The sequence below is a fragment of the Astatotilapia calliptera genome, chromosome 1, assembly GCF_900246225.1.
Source record: "Astatotilapia calliptera chromosome 1, fAstCal1.2, whole genome shotgun sequence".
Classification (NCBI taxonomy): domain Eukaryota; kingdom Metazoa; phylum Chordata; class Actinopteri; order Cichliformes; family Cichlidae; genus Astatotilapia; species Astatotilapia calliptera.
The window spans coordinates 4,853,176-4,871,381 of record NC_039302.1 but is presented as its reverse complement, the minus strand read 5'-3'; the positions used below and the strand labels follow the sequence as shown (position 1 = coordinate 4,871,381).

General features: G+C 42.9%; 1 protein-coding gene across 2 annotated transcripts in view; it reads right to left on the bottom strand.

Annotated features, from left to right (window-relative positions):
• adamtsl5 (ADAMTS like 5) overlaps positions 1–18,206 on the bottom strand; it is a 64,837-nt gene that overhangs the window by 41,755 nt on the left and 4,876 nt on the right. The window contains exon 2 of one of the 2 annotated variants that reach the window (XM_026149923.1): positions 16,614–16,715. The exons of the other annotated variant lie outside the window; for it this stretch is intronic. Coding sequence (XP_026005708.1) covers positions 16,614–16,715 — 102 coding nt within the window. The remainder of the gene's footprint in view (positions 1–16,613; positions 16,716–18,206) is intronic. 2 annotated transcript variants of the gene reach the window in all.

Genomic DNA, 18,206 nt, shown 5'->3' with positions numbered 1-18,206 from the left:
ACCAAATATTGACTTTCAGGCTTGTTATAATTGTATAAACTCTGTTTTTGCCTAATTTTGTATTATGTAAATATTTCTCTTTTTCCTAGCTAAGTATAAAATAATGAGGGTTGGCAGGTTACTACGGGCCATTTGATCCTTATACACCCGCTGGAAGAGCTTGGTCTCAACAAGCGCTGGACTCATAAGTTTTATGGTCTGAATTTCTAGGCGTAACAACTTGGGTGGTGTCATAATCTCGTTTCTGCTTTTCGTAGGTGATGTGGTTCTGTTGGCTTTATCAGGTGGTGGGCTCCAGGTCACAATGGAGCGGTTCACAGCCGAGTGGGAAGTGGCGGGAATGAGAATCAGCACCTCCCAGTCTGAGGCTATGGTCCTCAGCCGGAAAAGGGTGGAGTGCCCACTCTGGGTCAGGGACAAGTGAGGAGTTTAAGCATCTCGGGGTCTTGTTCACAACTGAGGGGAGCAGAAGATTGACAGAGATGTGCAGTGATGTGGACGCTGTACTGTCGTGGTGAAGAGAGAGCTGAGGGTGAAAGTACCAGTTAACCTACGCCCCTACCCTCACCTATGGTCACGAGCTGTGGGTAGTGACAGAAAGAACGAGATCGCGAATAAAAGCGGCAGAAATTAGCCAAAGGAAATTAGCGGAATGGTTGCTGGCCTCTCCCTTAGAGATGGGGTGAGAAGTTCAGCCATCGGGAGGGGCTCAGAGTAGAGCTGTTGTTCCTCCACATCGAATGGAGCCAGTTGAGGTGGTTCGGGCATCGGACAAGGATGCCTCCTGGGTGAGGTGTTCCGGGCATGTCCCACTGGGAGGAGGCTTCGGGGAAGAGCCAGGACACGCTGGAGAGATTATCTCTCTCGGCTGGCCTGGGAACGCCTTGGTGTTTCCCCGGACAAGCTGGAGGAGGTGGCAGGGGAGAGGGAGGTCTCCCTCCACCCTGCCTCAGCTGCTGTCCCTGCGACCTGATCCCAGCTAAGCGGAAGAAGATGGATGGTTGGCTCAAGAATTTCGCACAGCATATATAATTGATTTCTTTCCAAAATGGCAGTCATCCATGAAAATGCGTACATGTCTTTGCACTGTAGGTTTTATTCTGGTAGAACAGGACAGATTCTCCACCAGATACATGTAATCATCATCAAAGTGGAGCTCTAAATGCGACTGCACTGTTTTTAAGATTTGAATCTCTGTACAAGGATCACGAGAGCCCAAAACGTGTTTGTAATTCATTCCCATATCTTTGAGTATTTGAGAGTGAAAACAAACAGGCCTGTGCTGCAGTTCTGTGCTGTGTCCTGGGTGGGACAGATGTTTTTATGGGTGTGTTTTTCCTATAATAAATCAATTAGCAGGCTTGTTTTAGACATGTAATCCACTTTGAGCTTGCATTAATCTTCTTCTTTTTAACTCAGTTAGTTCCAGTTTGAATGGAGCTGCATGAGAAATGAGGGATTGCACAACAAAAAGAGAATAAAAATGTAATCCTTCATATCATGCACTATATGCAAACCATTTGTTGGGGAATGAAGTATAATATACATGCAAGAAAGAAAACAGAATGTTGTTTGCTAAATGGTTTGTTGTGATCCAACCCTCCCCTTTCTTCACTGCCTTTCAAATCCAGGCTCACAAGGAGGCTGAAGCTTCTCCCAGCTGTCAAGGGTGAGAGGCAAAGTATATATGCTGAATATGCTGCCCGTTATCAGAAGGCTGACACACAGACACACCCATTCACACTTACAGCCAATTTACAATAATAAACACATTTTCTCAGTGACAATATTTGTTAAGAGAACTGCTTTTTTATTATGTTCATTAAAAAGAATCATCAGTTTTCCAGAGATAAGCAACACTTACTCATTTATGAATGAGCATGGTTTCACAAAAACAACATTATGTGAATGTAGATCGATGAAGGAACCCACAAAACTGAGTCATTTCTCAAGTTTCACTTGATCTTTGGCTGCTGTTGTTGAACATGAAAAGATCAGCAGCAGCGACTGACTGGTTGGCCCCCTCACTGCAGGGGCCTGCACAGAGGTGAGCAGGAGTCAGCCCGCCTCCTCCTGCTCTCATTAAGACTATAGCAGCACATTAGCGAATAGCTGCAGGGCAGGGGGAGGGCAATGGCTCTAATCAACGTGAGACTAGTTTTTTATTTGGACTGACATTAGTGGAGCTCATGACTTTAGAAAAAGACCAAAAAGCACAAAGAATTTTTAAACAAATGACGAACAGGATATGGCTAAAATCATCAAGCAGCTGTGCTTTTATTCAAAAAGAGTAAAGCTAATAAACCAGGCTAGAGATAAACACGGTATATCATTTATTACGTTGAACTTTACATTAGAAGTTACGACTCATTTAATCTAAAAACGGTGGGTAAATTAGATCAGCTGCTGCTTGAATATATTTAAGCATCATATTTTCCAACATTACAACAATATAACACATGGTGTAATTTACTTTATAACTAGTTTACTTGTCAGATTACTATCTATGTTTTGGTGAAATTGAACCCAACTTTCACTATTAACTAAAAAGAAAAACATTTCAACAATCAATTAAATGTCCGACCATTTATTGACCATTTCAAATGTGAACATTTGCTACAGTTGGTACAGTAAGTAGTAAGTAAGTAAGTAAAGTTTATTTATATAGCACCTTTCACAGACATATGTCACAAAGTGCTTTACAAGGTAAAAACATAATACAGTCATAAAATACACCATGAAAACCCTGGTCTAATTAAAAGCTTTTTGAAATAAAAATGTCTTTAGCTGCTTTTTGAAGGTCTCCACCGAGTCCAAACCCCGTAGAAGTAGGGGAAGTGCATTCCACAATCTGGGTGCAACAGCTTGGAAAGATCGGTCCCCTCGGGTTTTAAAACGAGTGTGGGGAACCACTAAAAGGTTTTGGTTTGCTTATCTCAGGTTACGAGTGGAGGTATGTGTATGAATCAGATCAGCAATGTAGGGGGGGTGCCTGTCTCTGTAATGCTCTAAAAGTTAAAACTAGAATTTTAAAATGGAACCTGAATCTGATTGGTAGCCAGTGCAGCGACATTAAAACAGGGGTCATATGAGCACCCTTGTTCGAGCGGGTCAGTAGCCTCGCTGCAGAGTTTTGAACAACCTGTAGGCGGGCTAGCCCTTTCATGTTTAGACAAGTAAACAGGCTGTTACAGTAGTCAAGTCTTGTAGAGATAAAAGCATGTATTATCATCTCGAGTTCACTTGTTGACACGATGGATCTAAGTTTAGAAATGTTCCTCAGGTGAAAAAAGCAGGTTCTTACTGTCTGATTTAAATGCCCCTCCAAAGAAAAAGCTTCATCAAAAATGACACCCAAGTTTCTAAGGTTATGTTTCTGTGAGGAACCTAAGTCACCCAGTCGCCGTTTAATATCAGGTATTGCACTGCCTGGTGCAATAATCAGAGTTTCTGTTTTGGCCGGGTTTAGCTGTAAGCAGTTATTGTTCAACCATTGTTTAATGTTGGTTAAACAGTCAATCAGATTGGAGAGCTTATGAGCTTCAGCAGGCTTAAACGAATAATGTAGCTGAATATCGTCAGCAAAAAGATGATAAAATACTTCAGGAAACTGCTGTATTATCTGACTTAAAGGAAGAATGTATATTAAAAACAGAATAGGTCCCAGCACAGAGCCCTGAGGAACTCCACACAACAACTCTGTAGATTCCGACATGATCTGGTCTGCAGACACACTAAAACTCCTTTCAGATATATAAGATGAAAACCAGTCTAGAACAGAGCCAGACATCCCAACCAGGTCTCTCAGTCTGTTTATCAGGATGGGTGGCTGTAGCTCAGGTGGCAGAGCAGGTCAGCCACTAATCAGAAGGTCGGTGGTTTGATCCCAGGCTGCGTCCTGGCTGCATGCCAAATATCCTTGGGCAAGATACTAACCCCATGTTTGCCTACTGGTGGTGGTCAGAGGGCCCGGTGGTGCCAGTGTCCGGCAGCCTCGGCTCTGTCAGTGCGCCCCAGGGCAGCTGTGGCTACAATGTAGCTTGCCATCACCAGTGTGTGAATGGGTGAATGACTGAATGTAGTGTGAAGCGCTTTGGGGTCCTTAGGGACTGAATAAAGCGCTATACAAATGCAGGCCATTTACCATTTATGGTATGGTTGACTGTATCAAAGGCTGAGGTGAGGTCTAACAAGACTAGGACTGTGTATTCTCCGGAGTCTGCTGACATCATAATATCATCAGTAACTTTCAGTAGTGCTGTCTCAGTGGAATGCAATTTACGGAACCCAGATTGAAAACGGTCATGGATGTTATATTTCTCCAAGTATGCCGTAAGGTGGACAGCTACTGCCTTCTCAAGGAGTTTTGACATAAATGGGAGTTTGGAGATAGGTCTTAAATTTTGAAGTAGTGTTGGGTCCAGGTTGGGTTTTTTGAGCCTTGGTTCCACAATGGCATGTTTAAAAAAACTGGGGAACACCCCAGTCTGAAGAGAAACATTAAAAAGGTTCACAACCCAAGGACCAATGGTGTCAAAGGCATTAATAAAAAGCTTAGTGGGGATAATGTCTGAGGGGCTCTCGGATGGCTTCATTTTGTCAACCAGGGCTGCTATTTCATCATATGTTACAGTTGTAAAAGTTGACCAGGAGTACAAAGGGAGTGCCTGACTCAGAGAACAAGAAAGCTTTGGGGAGATTTTAGCATTGTTGTCGTTAATCTTATCAACAAAAAATCGGAGGAGTTTATTACTATCTACTTTAGAGTGTACATCTAAAGGTACCACATCTGGGGAGACAATAGCACTAACTTTGTCAAAAAGAAACTTGGGATTTCTCTTGTTTTTTCTTATGAGTCTAGAAAAATATTCAGATCTAACAGTTCTCACTGTGTCATTTAAGGAGAGCATGAGATCTCGAAGATGGAGCCTGTGTACGTCAAGTTTGGTTTTCTTCCATAGTCGTTCTATTTTGCGGCATATTCTCCTTAAGTTTAAGATAGACTCATTTATCCAAGGGCATGTCTTCTTTTGTAAAGCCGAGCTTGTTTTAATAGGTGCCACTTGATCCAAAATGGATGTGCATTCCCTATTAAAAGACTGAATAAGAACATTTACATCGTTTCCGGTAAAAAGTGGAGACCTGTCAAACATAATGGAGAACCTCTCAGCAGTAGTCTCAGTTATTATGCGTCTATGAGTTTTTAACTTCACAGGCGTCTGTTTAGAGCTAAAATTAAGTTCAACAAAGATACAGTTATGATCACTCAAATGTACATCCTCAGCAAACACATTGCCAATGTTGAGGCCCAAGGAAAAAACAAGGTCCAAGATATGGCCTTTTAAATGGGTTGGACCGGAGACATGTTGGACAAAATTAAAAGACTCAGATATAGATAGAAGTTCAGCTGCAGAGTTAGATGAGGCATCATCAATATGAATGTTAAAATCCCCAAGAATTAAAACTTTCTCCAGCTTGATAATAGAAGATAAGAAGTCCATAAAATCCTTTAAGAACTCAGTAGCAGGGCCAGGAGGGCGATAGACTAAAACACAATGAAAGATGTTCGTAGAGCCCACCTTAATTGTTTGCGACTCAAAGAAAGAATAGTTTTCAGTTTGCATACCTCTGCAGGTGAAACTGTCCTTAAAGACAACAGCAAGACCTCCACCACGGCGACCTAAACGGGGGGCGCCCAAGTAAGAGCAGTCCTCAGGACGCAGTTCGTTTAGGTGAATAAATTCGCCATCCCTCTGCCATGTTTCGGTGAGAAACAGAAAGTCCAGGCTTTTCCTTGTGAAGAGCTCATTCAGAGAGAAGGATTTGTTTCAAATCAAATCAAATCAAATCACTTTTATTGTCACATCACATGTGCAGGTACATTGGTACAGCACATTTGAGTGAAATTCTTGTGTGCGAGCTTCACAAGCAACAGAGTTGTGCAAAATACAATAATGTAAACAAGCAAAATACAAGAATGGCTACATCTGAAACTAATAAATATATGTACAATATATAATAGTATATGCATTTCTGGATGTGTATACTAAATATTTTTCTACGTGTGTGTGTGTGTGTGTGTGTGTGTGTGTGTGTGTGTGTGTGTGTGTGTGTGTGTGTGTGTGTGTGTGTGTGTGTGTGTGTGTGTGTACACATATTTTACAAATTAAATAGAGTAAACAATAAATAAAATATATAAAATAAAATATACAGAGTGAGACATGTGCAAAACAGTGGCGTTATTGTACAGTATGGAGTGCATAATGTTAAAGTTCCAGTAGTGAAGCTGAGGTGTCTATGACGTGTTCAGCAGTCTGATGGCCTGATGGAAGAAGCTGTCTCTCAGTCTGCTGGTACGGGACCGGATGCTGCAGAACCTCCTTCCTGATGGAAGTAGTCTGAACAGTTTATGGCTGGGGTGACTGGAGTCCTTGATGATCCTCCCCGCTTTCCTCAGGCACCGCTTCCTGTAGATGTCTTGGAGGGAGGGAAGCTCACCTCCAATTATCCGTTCAGAGCACCGCACTACTCGCTGGAGAGCTTTGCAGTTGTAGGCGGTGCTGTTGCCATACCAGGTGGTGATGCATCCAGTGAAGATGCTCTCAATGGCACAGTGATAGAAGGTCCTGAGGATGCGGGGGCTCATGCCGAATCTTTTCAGTCTCCTGAGAAAGAAGAGGCGCTGCTGCGCCTTCTTCACTGTTTTGTTTGTGTGTACTGACCACGTAAGATCCTCAGCCAGATGTACACCAAGGAACCGGAAGCTGCTCACTCTCTCCACAGCAGCGCCGTTGATGGTGATGGGGGTGTGTACTTCTCTGCACCTCCGGAAGTCCACTATCAACTCCTTTGTCTTTGCGACGTTGAGGGTGAGATGGTTGTCTTGACACCAGTGGGTCAGGGCGCTGACCTCCTCCCTGTAAGCTGTCTCATCACTGTTGGTGATAAGACCCACCACTGTAGTGTCGTCCGCAAACTTCACAATGATGTTGGAGTTGTTAGTGGCCGTGCAGTCGTAGGTGTAGAGCAGGGCTGCCCAATCCCAGTCCTCGAGAGCTACTATCTTGCAGCTTTTAGATGCATCCCTACTCCAACACAGCTGAATCAAATGAATGGCTTGTTATCAGGCCTTTGCCAAACACGATGGCATGCTGAAGAGGTAATCAAACCATTTGATTCAGCTGTGTTGGAGTAGGGATGCATCTAAAAGCTGCAGGACGGTAGCTCTCGAGGACCGGGATTGGGCACCCCTGGTGTAGAGTGAGTACAGGAGAGGGCTCAGTACACACCCCTGTGGAGCACCAGTGTTCAGTGTGATGGGGGATGAGGTGATGCTGCCCAGTCTGACCACTTGGCGTCTGTCACACAGGAAGCTAAGGATCCAGCTGCAGAGGGAGCTGCTCAGTCCTAGATCCTGCAGTTTCCTGTCCAGCTTCGAGGGAACGATGGTATTGAATGCTGAGCTGTAATCTACAAACAGCATTCTCACATACGTGTCTCTCTTCTCCAGGTGTGACAGGGCAGTATGTAGTGTCAGGGCTATGGCATCATCAGTGGACCTGTTGTGGCGGTATGCAAACTGTAGAGGGTCCAGTGAGTCGGGTAGTGCAGAGCAGATGAAGTCCCTGACCAGCTTCTCGAAGCATTTGCTTACGATGGGGGTCAGGGCTACAGGTCGCCAGTCGTTCAATGAGGAGATGGTGGAGGATTTGGGTTCAGGGACGATGGTGGCCATTTTGAAGCAGGCTGGGACTACAGACAGAGAGAGGGAAAGGTTGAAGATGTGCGTGAACACTCCAGCCAGCTGAGCCGCGCATGACTTGAGGACGCGGCCGGGAATCCCGTCCGGACCAGTAGCTTTGCGTGCGTTCACCTTCCTGAAGCACCTCCGCACATCCTCCTCAGACACAGTGTGCGCACTGACGTCATCCGCGGTGCGCACACTGTCCGGTCTCATGGTGTTCGCTGTGTCGAATCTAGCGTAGAATACGTTTAGATCCTCACACAGAGAGGCCATGGTATTTGTTTGCGATGGAGCGGGCGTTCAAGAGCGCGATCCGATTAAAAGCTGGCAGTGCAGGTTTCCCATCAGCTTGTCGGAGTGGAATTGACAGCAAACACCGTGTCCGCGCGCGAGGTCTCCAGCAGCGCCACGGAACCGGCGGGGCCAACCACCGGTTGTGCGATGCGGGCTGTGAGGCCACAGTGGTGGGGGGATAATCGGCAAAATCCAGAGCATCAGATTGGCAGGATCCACGCTGTAGTGGCTGCAAGTACGTGTTTCCAATCAAATCCGGAAGGGTAACTGGCAGCAGAAACCGTGGACGCCTCCAGACGAGTCGGGAGATCTCCGATCTGTAGGCTCGTCTGATGTGTACCTGAATGCCGGCCCTACAGCCTCTTCTCCTCGATTTCTTCTTGGAATTGCTTATGGCATGTTTCGCCGGTAGCAAGAAGTAATCCGGTGAGGTGGAAGAGTGCACAAATGGTGGGGGGAAAGTTTTTCTATAACTGTCCCAGTCATCATAAAGACATTCCATAGACTCTTTGATGTGGAGCAAGGAAGAACGGTCGTAAATCACAGCAGCATAGCGCCATATATTAAACGTCAGGGCTGATATAAAAGCATAAAATACAATACAGCGTAGGCAGGTAGACGTCAAGCCGAGCAAAGGCGCCATCTTCCTGTCACAGTCAGCTCAGTCTGATCAATTACAACCATGAACCATATATAAAAGATGCTAGTCACCATGACATTACCCACTGGTTTTTAAGGCCTCTTGAGAAGCTTCATGTGGAGCGTTTGGCTGTTGCCATACAGATGTTTAAAACAAGACATGATGAGTGAAGAGCAGCTCAAACTGAGAAACTGAGGAACACTGCATGTTTATATGGTACTGACTTATTAATTGGTAGGAAGCCACACCCAAAAGAATACAGTTATTTATCATCTATGTTGCTCTTGGACATGAAACTAACAAACCACAAATCCAATAAGAACGCACTGAGGTTATGTTGCCCTGTCATATATGTATGTGCTCTTAACCTGAAAGGTATAAATACGGAAGTGTGTGTGTAATAAATGGTGGCGCAGAGGAAGGTGTGTCCCTCTGATGTAAAACTCTAAACAACGTGTGTATGGTTTATTCCTCCGTGAGATATGCAAGTTACCACGGTATTTCTGCCCTAAAAAAATGGAACCTCCAACAGGTTATGGGCCCAGAAGGGATGTGGGAAGCCGGTGGAACAGTCTATGCTTCGACGGAGACGAGAGAAACTACGAATTGTGGGAAACAAAGTTCCTGGGATACCTGCGGCTACTTGGGCTAAAGGCTGCCATTCTGAACGAGCCCGGCGAGTCGGAGGAAGAAGACAAGGACTTGGATGAAAAGAATGAAGTAGCTTATGCAGAGCTAATCCAAGTATTGGATGATAGAAGTCTTTCACTCGTGATGAGAGATGCCAAGGATGACGGACGGAAAGCGTTGGAAATTCTGAGAGAGCACTACGCCGGTAAGGGGACACCACGCGTGATTAGCCTGTACACGGCGCTAACGTCGCTACAGAAAACGCCCAGTGAGAGCGTCACAGACTATATGATAAGGGCTGAGACTGCCATTACAGCTCTGAGGAATGCAGAAGAGACATTAAGTGATGGACTACTTATTGCAATGGTGCTAAAAGGGTTGCCTGAATCTTTCAAGCCGTTTGCCATACATGTAACCCACAGTGACAAAGCAATGACATTTAGTGAATTCAAAGCTAAATTAAGAAGCTACGAGAGCACCGAAAAGGCCACATGTTCTGAAGACAATGTGATGAAGGCAAATAACTGGAAGAAAGAGAGAGACAATGCAGAAATCATATGTTACAATTGTGGAAAAGAGGGTCATATAGCACGTGAGTGTTACACAAAGACCGAAAGGAAAGAAAAAAAAGTGAAGCAGTGGTGCGGTTACTGTAAAAGCTCAACGCATAAGGACAGCGACTGTCGCCGACGAAAGAAGATTACTGCTAAACACGTAACCGATGCAGAAGATCATAGTTTCGCGTTCAAAGCTAAAGACTGTGGAAATCAAGGGCTGAAACAGAGAGGCCTAATGGTTGATACAGGGTCCACTTCTCACATTATTACGGACATTCAGAGATTTAAGAGTTTTGATGAGACATTCACACCTGGAAGACACTTCATGGAATTAGCTGACGGGACCAGGACGAGTGGGGTCGCACTGAAGAGGGGAGATGTGGAGGTCTATCTACAAGACAGCGAGGGACGAAAGGTGAAGGCGACACTGGAGGGAGCACTTTACATTCCCTCTTACCCGCAAGATATCTTCTCGGTTCAGGCGGCGACGGCCAAAGGAGCCTCAGTAACCTTCAAGAAGGGCTGCAACCAGCTTATCCATAAGAACGGGACAAGGTTTAAGATAAGTGAATATGAACGCCTATACTATTTGAACAGTGTTACATCTGATCATTATGTTGACAACGACGAATGCAATGGCTGTCATGATGTAGAAACTTGGCACAAAATCCTCGGCCATTGCAACTATGAAGACTTGGTTAAACTAGAGAACATTACCGAGGGTATGAAAATAAAAGGTAAAGCTAAACATTACCAAGACTGTGAAGTGTGTACAAAAGGCAAATTTATCCAAACCAGGAATAGAGAGCCTGATGAAAGAGCAGAAGAAGCATTAGAGCTAGTGCACACTGACTTAGCTGGACCGATAGAACCAGAAGCTAAAGACGGGTTCAGGTACACGTTAGCATTTACTGATGATTACTCAGGCACAATGTTTGTGTACTTTCTAAAGGCTAAAAGTGACACCGTAAAAGCAACTGAAAAGTTTTTGGCAGACGTCGCCCCCTATGGGCAAGTAAAGAGAATCAGATCAGACAATGGAACTGAATTTACATCTAAAGAGTTTCAGACATTGTTAAATAAAAACACGATAAGGCATGAGACATCAGCGCCGTATTCACCTCATCAGAATGGGACTGCCGAGAGACAATGGCGAACACTTTTTGAAATGGCACGGTGTATGTTGATCGAAAGTAACCTGCCAAAAAGATTATGGACTTATGCTGTTATGACTGCCGCAGTAATTCGTAATAGGTGTTACAACAGACGCACAAAGCAAACCCCTTATTACATGCTGACAGGAAAGAAGCCAGACATGTCGAGGATGGGGATTTTTGGATCAGTTTGCTACGGTTACGGGCACAACAAAAAAAAGTTAGACACGAGATGTGACGAAGGAGTTTTTGTGGGTTACGATAAAAACAGTCCGTCGTATCTAATCTACTACCCTAAAACAGGACGAGTTCTTAGACATAGGTTGGTCAAGTTCCTCACTAAAAGTGTGGTTGAGCACCAAACCCAGACCACTCAGGTTGATGACAATGGAGATGATGATTTGACTGCAGGGGACATCTTGAAGTACCCCGCTAGAAAGGACAAAACAGGGAATGACCAGAGATCAGATGAAAGTATGATCCTGGAACCTGAAAGTGACATTCAGGACAATGGCATAAATGATGCACAAAACTCAGACAAACAGAGTGATAGAACAGAGTCTGAACGATATCCCAAACGAAACAGGAGAAGGCCAGATTACCTGAAAGACTATGTCCAAACTGCAGATGACGACCAAACATCACTGACTGTAGATTACTGTTACAGGGTGATGTATGACATACCAAAGACTTTTGAAGAAGCTATGCAGTCATCGAACTCTAAGTGTTGGTCAGATGCTATGGAAGATGAAATGAGATCCTTGAAAGACAATAATACGTTTACTTTAACCACGCTGCCAGAAGGTAAAAATGCAGTGGGGGGGAGATGGGTGTATGTGATAAAAGAGAACCCAAATCAGACTAAAACATTTAAAGCAAGATATGTTGCTAAAGGCTATAGCCAAGTCCAAGGCATTGATTACAAAGAAACCTTTTCGCCGACTGCAGATATGACGTCAGTGCGTACGCTGATGCAATTAGCAGTACAGCACAACTTTAAACTCCATCAAATGGACGTGAAGACTGCTTATTTGCATGCCCCAATTGATTGTGAGGTGTATATGCAGCAACCAGAAGGTTTTGAAGTAAAATCAGTCACAGGTGAAAAACTGGTCTGTAAACTAAACAAATCACTATATGGTTTGAAACAATCTGGCAGGAACTGGAATAAGATGTTACATGACCATTTATGTGAAAAAGGTTACAAACAAAATCCTGTAGACCATTGTGTATATTCCAGACAGACAGCGAGTGAGACAGTGATTCTTATCATCTGGGTTGATGATGTAATCATAGCTGCCAACAGTGAAGACGCTATCAGAAACGTGAAACAAATGTTGGATAAGAAATTTAAAATGAAGGATCTTGGTGAGCTCAAACATTTCTTGGGTATTGACTGTATACAAGAGAACCATGAGATAAGACTAAATCAGACACGGTACATCACAAAAATCCTGGAAAAGTTCAAAATGTCTGACTGTAAGCCACGTTCTACTCCTTGTGAACTCAAAAATGATTTTGGTGCACATGGTGAATCAGTTGATTCAGGAAAATATAGAGAATTAGTGGGCAGTTTGATTTACTTAATGACATGTACAAGACCAGATTTGAGTTGGATAGTGAGCAAACTGTCACAATCCCTGTCTGAGCCAAAAGAGCATCATTGGACAGCAGCAAAACATGTATTACGTTACCTTAAGGGGACACTAAACAAAGAGCTGTGCTATAAAAGGATAGAAGGAAACCTAAATCTTATAGCATACAGCGATGCAGATTGGGCCACAGACTTGAGTGACAGGAGAAGTACAACGGGTTATTGTTTTGTACTATCCAAAAATGGGCCAGTGATCTGCTGGAAAACCAGGAAGCAAGCTACAGTAGCTTTGTCAACGTGCGAGGCAGAGTACATGGCGATGGCCGCCACAGTACAAGAAAGCTTATAGCTCTCACAGCTACTTAATGGCATGGACATTAAAAGGCAATATTCACCAGTTACCATTCTTGCAGACAATCAAGGTGCAATTGCATTGTCCAAAAATCCTATAAACCGTCAAAGATGTAAACACATCGATATCAAGTATCACTTTATTAGGTCTGCTATAACTGAGAAGGAAGTACAAGTTAAATATTGTGCAACAGAAGACATGGTAGCAGACATCATGACTAAGGCTGTAAGTAAAGTGAAAATAGATGAATTTACGCATATTTTGGTTGGAACATAAAATGTTGATATGTGAATATCATGTAAATATGTATATCATGTAAATGTGTAATGTATAGTGTTAAGAGCAAGTGGGGGTGTTGCCCTGTCATATATGTATGTGCTCTTAACCTGAAAGGTATAAATACGGAAGTGTGTGTGCAATAAATGGTGGCGCAGAGGAAGGTGTGTCCCTCTGATGTAAAACTCTAAAAAACGTGTGTATGGTTTATTCCTCCGTGAGATATGCGAGTTACCCCGGTATTTCTGCCCTAAAAAATGGAACCTCCAACAGGTTATACATGAAGTGAATATTAGGGCAGTTTCCTCATACACTTCACCCTCTACTTACCATTAGAAAGAATACAGGGTTAAAGTGCTTCAGTTTTATTTAGCAGTACTTGCTATTATGCTGTAGTATTATTTGTTCTGTGAGTTTAGTCTGTTGTTGCCTGGAGAACATGATGGTGTCATAATATATCCTGCACAATTCAAGCTTTGTGGATATAAATGAGAGGTTATGATACTGAGGTATTATAGGTGCAAAGATGTAGATGGCCTAATTTAACCTGTTAGTAAACTAAAACGGCGGTTGAAGGTGGTTGCTAGGTAGCATCATGTGTTGCCTAGCAACCACATGCCAACAGGTAAGACCCTTGATATAGTTAAGTAAGCGAGGGTGTACATGTGTGCCAGTTTTGGTTGTTCAGCACCTGATCCTCATGCAGTCCTTCTGACAGGCAGTCACCATCTTTTATATACAGTCTATAATTATAATCTATGCTTTTGTGTTTTGTGTCATATTTAACAATGCATAACAACAGCTCTTACACAGTACGCACACCTACACATCTCTCTGTTGACCTTTTTAAGAGTGTCTGTGGAGCAACATCACCTATAACCACAGATGAATCACATGCACTGGCTTCACTGGGCTGTAGATCTGGAATATTGCACATATGCCATCGACAGATCATAAAATTTTGACTTGAAACACTGGTTTGGTCTGGTCTCCTTATGATGACTCACAAAGTGGGTTGCCATGAGCAGTGACTGTGACTTGGCAACAAACCCATATGTAGACAGGTACCTCACCTGTGTCTAACGTCAGCAGGTCTTAAGAAAGGTAAAGTTCTCTGCACTCTCCCCACCCTTACATTGTAATGTGAGTGAACTCACGAACCTTGCCTTAAACACGCCCTAACAGACAGGTAGCTCTCACATTCCCACCCTGCACAAATAAACAACAGCTCCACACAGCTATCATGCAATTACACGGATTCTATTATACCGCTTTGGCTTGATTATGCTGCAGGTGAGAATGTGACCTCTGACCTCCTGGAAGCCGAGAGTCACGTCAACACCGGAGACACCTCAATTCAAGATCTCTGCTCATTTAAATTCTTTGTGTGGGATCTCGGTGTAAGTGTTTCTGTATGGCGCCCTACAAATATCTGCACACCCACCAAGTTTGGAAAAGCAACATGTCTTCCAACCAGAGGCAAGACTTGACCTTTGACCCACCCTGAGATTTAATGACCCAAGACTGACTGGTGGAGGGTCTGATGCTTACGTGGAGCACGCGTTTGAATAAAATGAAAGAACCAGATGTTCAGTCTGAAGCGCCGGATTCCGGCTCTGATCCCTGGATCTGTGCTTACTAAGTAGTCAGTGGCCTTGGTCTGGGTTAGGGTTCGGGACTGTGAGCCTCTCTGAAGACGAGGCAAAAGTCTCTGTGGCTCAGCAGCTGTTTCACTTGAAGACGTAGTAAAAAAAGAAAAAAAGAAATCCAGTATCACTGTTTGTTAACCCTTTAAGACCTACCATAGAACCAAGTCCGCCAGAGCTTATATTATATTTTTACATGCTGTAGTGCCATTTTAGGGAGCATTTCAAGTTGCTATACATCAATACAACCATTATAGCCCAAATTTTAATAATATGTATGCATTAAGTGCATAGTAACTACATAAATTGCAAAAAAGTGCAATAAACTACAAAAAAAACTGACAATCGTTTTTGTTTTTTTAACATATATTTCTAGCTAGAGAAATTTAAGAGGCTTATGCCTCAGAACTGTAAATACAAAAAAGTTGCACAAAATAGTTTCCCACCACAGGAAATTTATTTTGAGTGTCTTCATAGTTTTATTTTTGAAATACACCAATTTTTATATACTGCAGGAAAAACGAAAATAAATATTATAATGCAAATTTGCAAAAAAACACCATATGCATCAAAATAAACTATTTCCAGCAGTACAATTTGACTTCTAAGCATCCCAAAAACAATACAGAAAGTCATAAAGTCAAACATAACTTTTAAAAACACCAGTATAGGCTGATGAGGCCCTGAAGGTAAAAAACTACATTTCCATGAAAATGACGTCACTTCCGGTTCCGGGCAGGTAATGGCAGACATGCGATCGTTTGCGCTGATGATCTATTCCAAAGTGTTACGAACAGCTGATCGGATCGGTAAACCGTGTTTCTGGAATATTATGTTTTTGTTGCTGCAAGTGGTTTTTATGCAATTTTTGCAAATATGTGGAAGGAAACTGTGACCAAGGACAAGTTGATGGCATAAGATGTAAGTACAACTCCTCCAGTTTCATATGCAAAAAAAATTATTGCGCTAGCTTACGTGGTTGCAGTTCTACCGGGATTTAAAAATAGCTATGCAAAACGGAGCGTGCCCGCTCCCACCGGCTTTAAAGGGTTAAACGCTCAGAGAGGATTGTGGTTAATTGTAAAATAATTATAGATGGCCACTGCCAAAATGTCTAGACTCAACTATGGTGCCTTCCCTTTGTTTGGCTTGCTTTGCTTCACTTGATTTCACTTTGCTCCTTCAACCACAGGGAGAACAACCTTGGTACACCACCATACTTCGGGGATTATGAGATTATCTTTTCACAGCCACTTTGATTGAAGCAGAGCCTCTCAGGTCACCGACAGTCACGGTCTCACAACATGAGAATGTGGAGAGATGCACGCAACTGATGTTGTGATGACATGTGGGCTAAACCCACCATGTTTTAATGGGCTTTTCAAAATGTCTTCTATCCACATAAAGAGTGAAGCCTGTCTTAGATTAAAAAAACATAAACACTAAGTAGACATAAATGTATCCTGAGGGTTGGGAGTCAAGTTTCAAGTCTCTGTCAGATTTTCTACATCATGGATTAAAAACATTAATGATCCAGTGGCAGAAGCTATGATTTAGATCACATCCAGTTCAGTTATTCCTTGTTACCAATCAGTTTTCACATTGTACCACAAAGGTTCATCCTGCTAACAGACAAAAATGTCACATGTCCGCCTTGGACACAAAGAGACTAAAGAGTAAAAGCTTGAGTTCAGATAGACACAAAGAGCAGTAAAGCCTTATCTACCTGGTCCATGACACTAGAAAGCGTCCGTCTGTGGAATGACTGCATGGCTTCATCTTTGTCTCCGACAGAGCCCGTGGGCCGCTGCAGATAAGCCAGTACCTGCTTCAAAGTAACATGGAAAGTGTATAAATGTGAATATCCACAACAGGAAATCATTCAAAGTGGATTCCACCTTCTACCATTTGTTAACCTTCTGTTACTCTCACCTGTGGAAAGACTAGTTTTACATTATAGGAGTTTCTGAGGTTTACTTTAAAAAGTCTTTGATTATTGGCTGAATCTTTCCAAGAAATCGGCACAAGAGACAGCGAGAGTTTACTTTGCTGCTGGATCGATAACAGCATTCCAGTTGTTTGCCTGAACTCAGTGATTGTTCTCAGCTACTGTTTGTACCGACAGAGGAACACAAAGTGACAACAGTGAAAAAGATGAAATGACCAATAAGTGTTTCATTTTAGTTTGCTCTGTTCTGGACGTTGACCAACAAAGTAAGTGAGAGTGCAATGATTGGACATCCTGCCAGCTTCCTACTGCAACGTTGACGTCCTGCGTCCTCCAGCATACTCTGTTCCTTACCTAAACCAAAAATATTATTTCCACTGATGAGGACACATCTGAACCATCTCCCATCCTGATTATCACTCTCATGCCTTGATTTCATTCAAGAAAACATCTTTAATGTGGGTATTTTTGTAGCTGTGGCTGTGATCTGACCTATTTGAGCAGATAATCTGTTTTGTGAATTAAAGTACTATTTTTGCCCTGTCCTTTATTCTTGTCTTAGGTCATTTGGGTGTATCTAAAAACAAAGGGTTTTTTGCATAGAGTTTTAAACTGGGAGAAGCTGTGACTGAGAACTGAAGTACTTCATGACTTGGATGGACATCAAACTCTCCACGTTGAATCATCACGAGAGTTTCCGGTATGATGGTGCCTGTGTTCGCTTGTCTTAACAAGTCCTCCCTGGAGCGTGTGCAGGTTGTTCAGACTAAGAGTCCAAGTACTCCCCATCAACATCAGAGTCCACTTGAAGATTTTGGTTTTAAAATGTTAGAGCTCTGCATGGGCAAGCAGCAGTGCACATCAGAGAGCTTTAGCTCCATACATCCACAGCAGGTCCCTGAGGTCATGTGATAAGGACCTGCTGTGGATGTATGGATACAAAACTAAAGGAGCTTTAGCAACAGTGGCCCCCAGACTCTTGATCTCTTTTCTTCTGAGCCTGAGATCTGTGGACTCGCTGGTCTCTTTCACTAAATCTCTTTAAACTTTAACTCTAAGCACCTTATGATATTTGACTTGAAGAGTGATATATAAATACAATTTTACTTACTTTACAAATGTGGTTCTTCGATTAATAAATAATTAAAATGTTATAAAGAATTCAGTATCTTTATCTGTATAATAAGAAGCTTAAATAAATGTAATAATACAGTTATAATAATGGTACAGTTGCCTTCCTTCCATGTATGGGCCTTTTTACTCTTAAAAATGTATGAGGACCTAAGTTGAAGAATCTGAATCTGACTGTTTGACTGATGTGTTCTTAATTACAGCTCCCAAGGAGCACTGAGATTTAAACCAGCCAGCCCC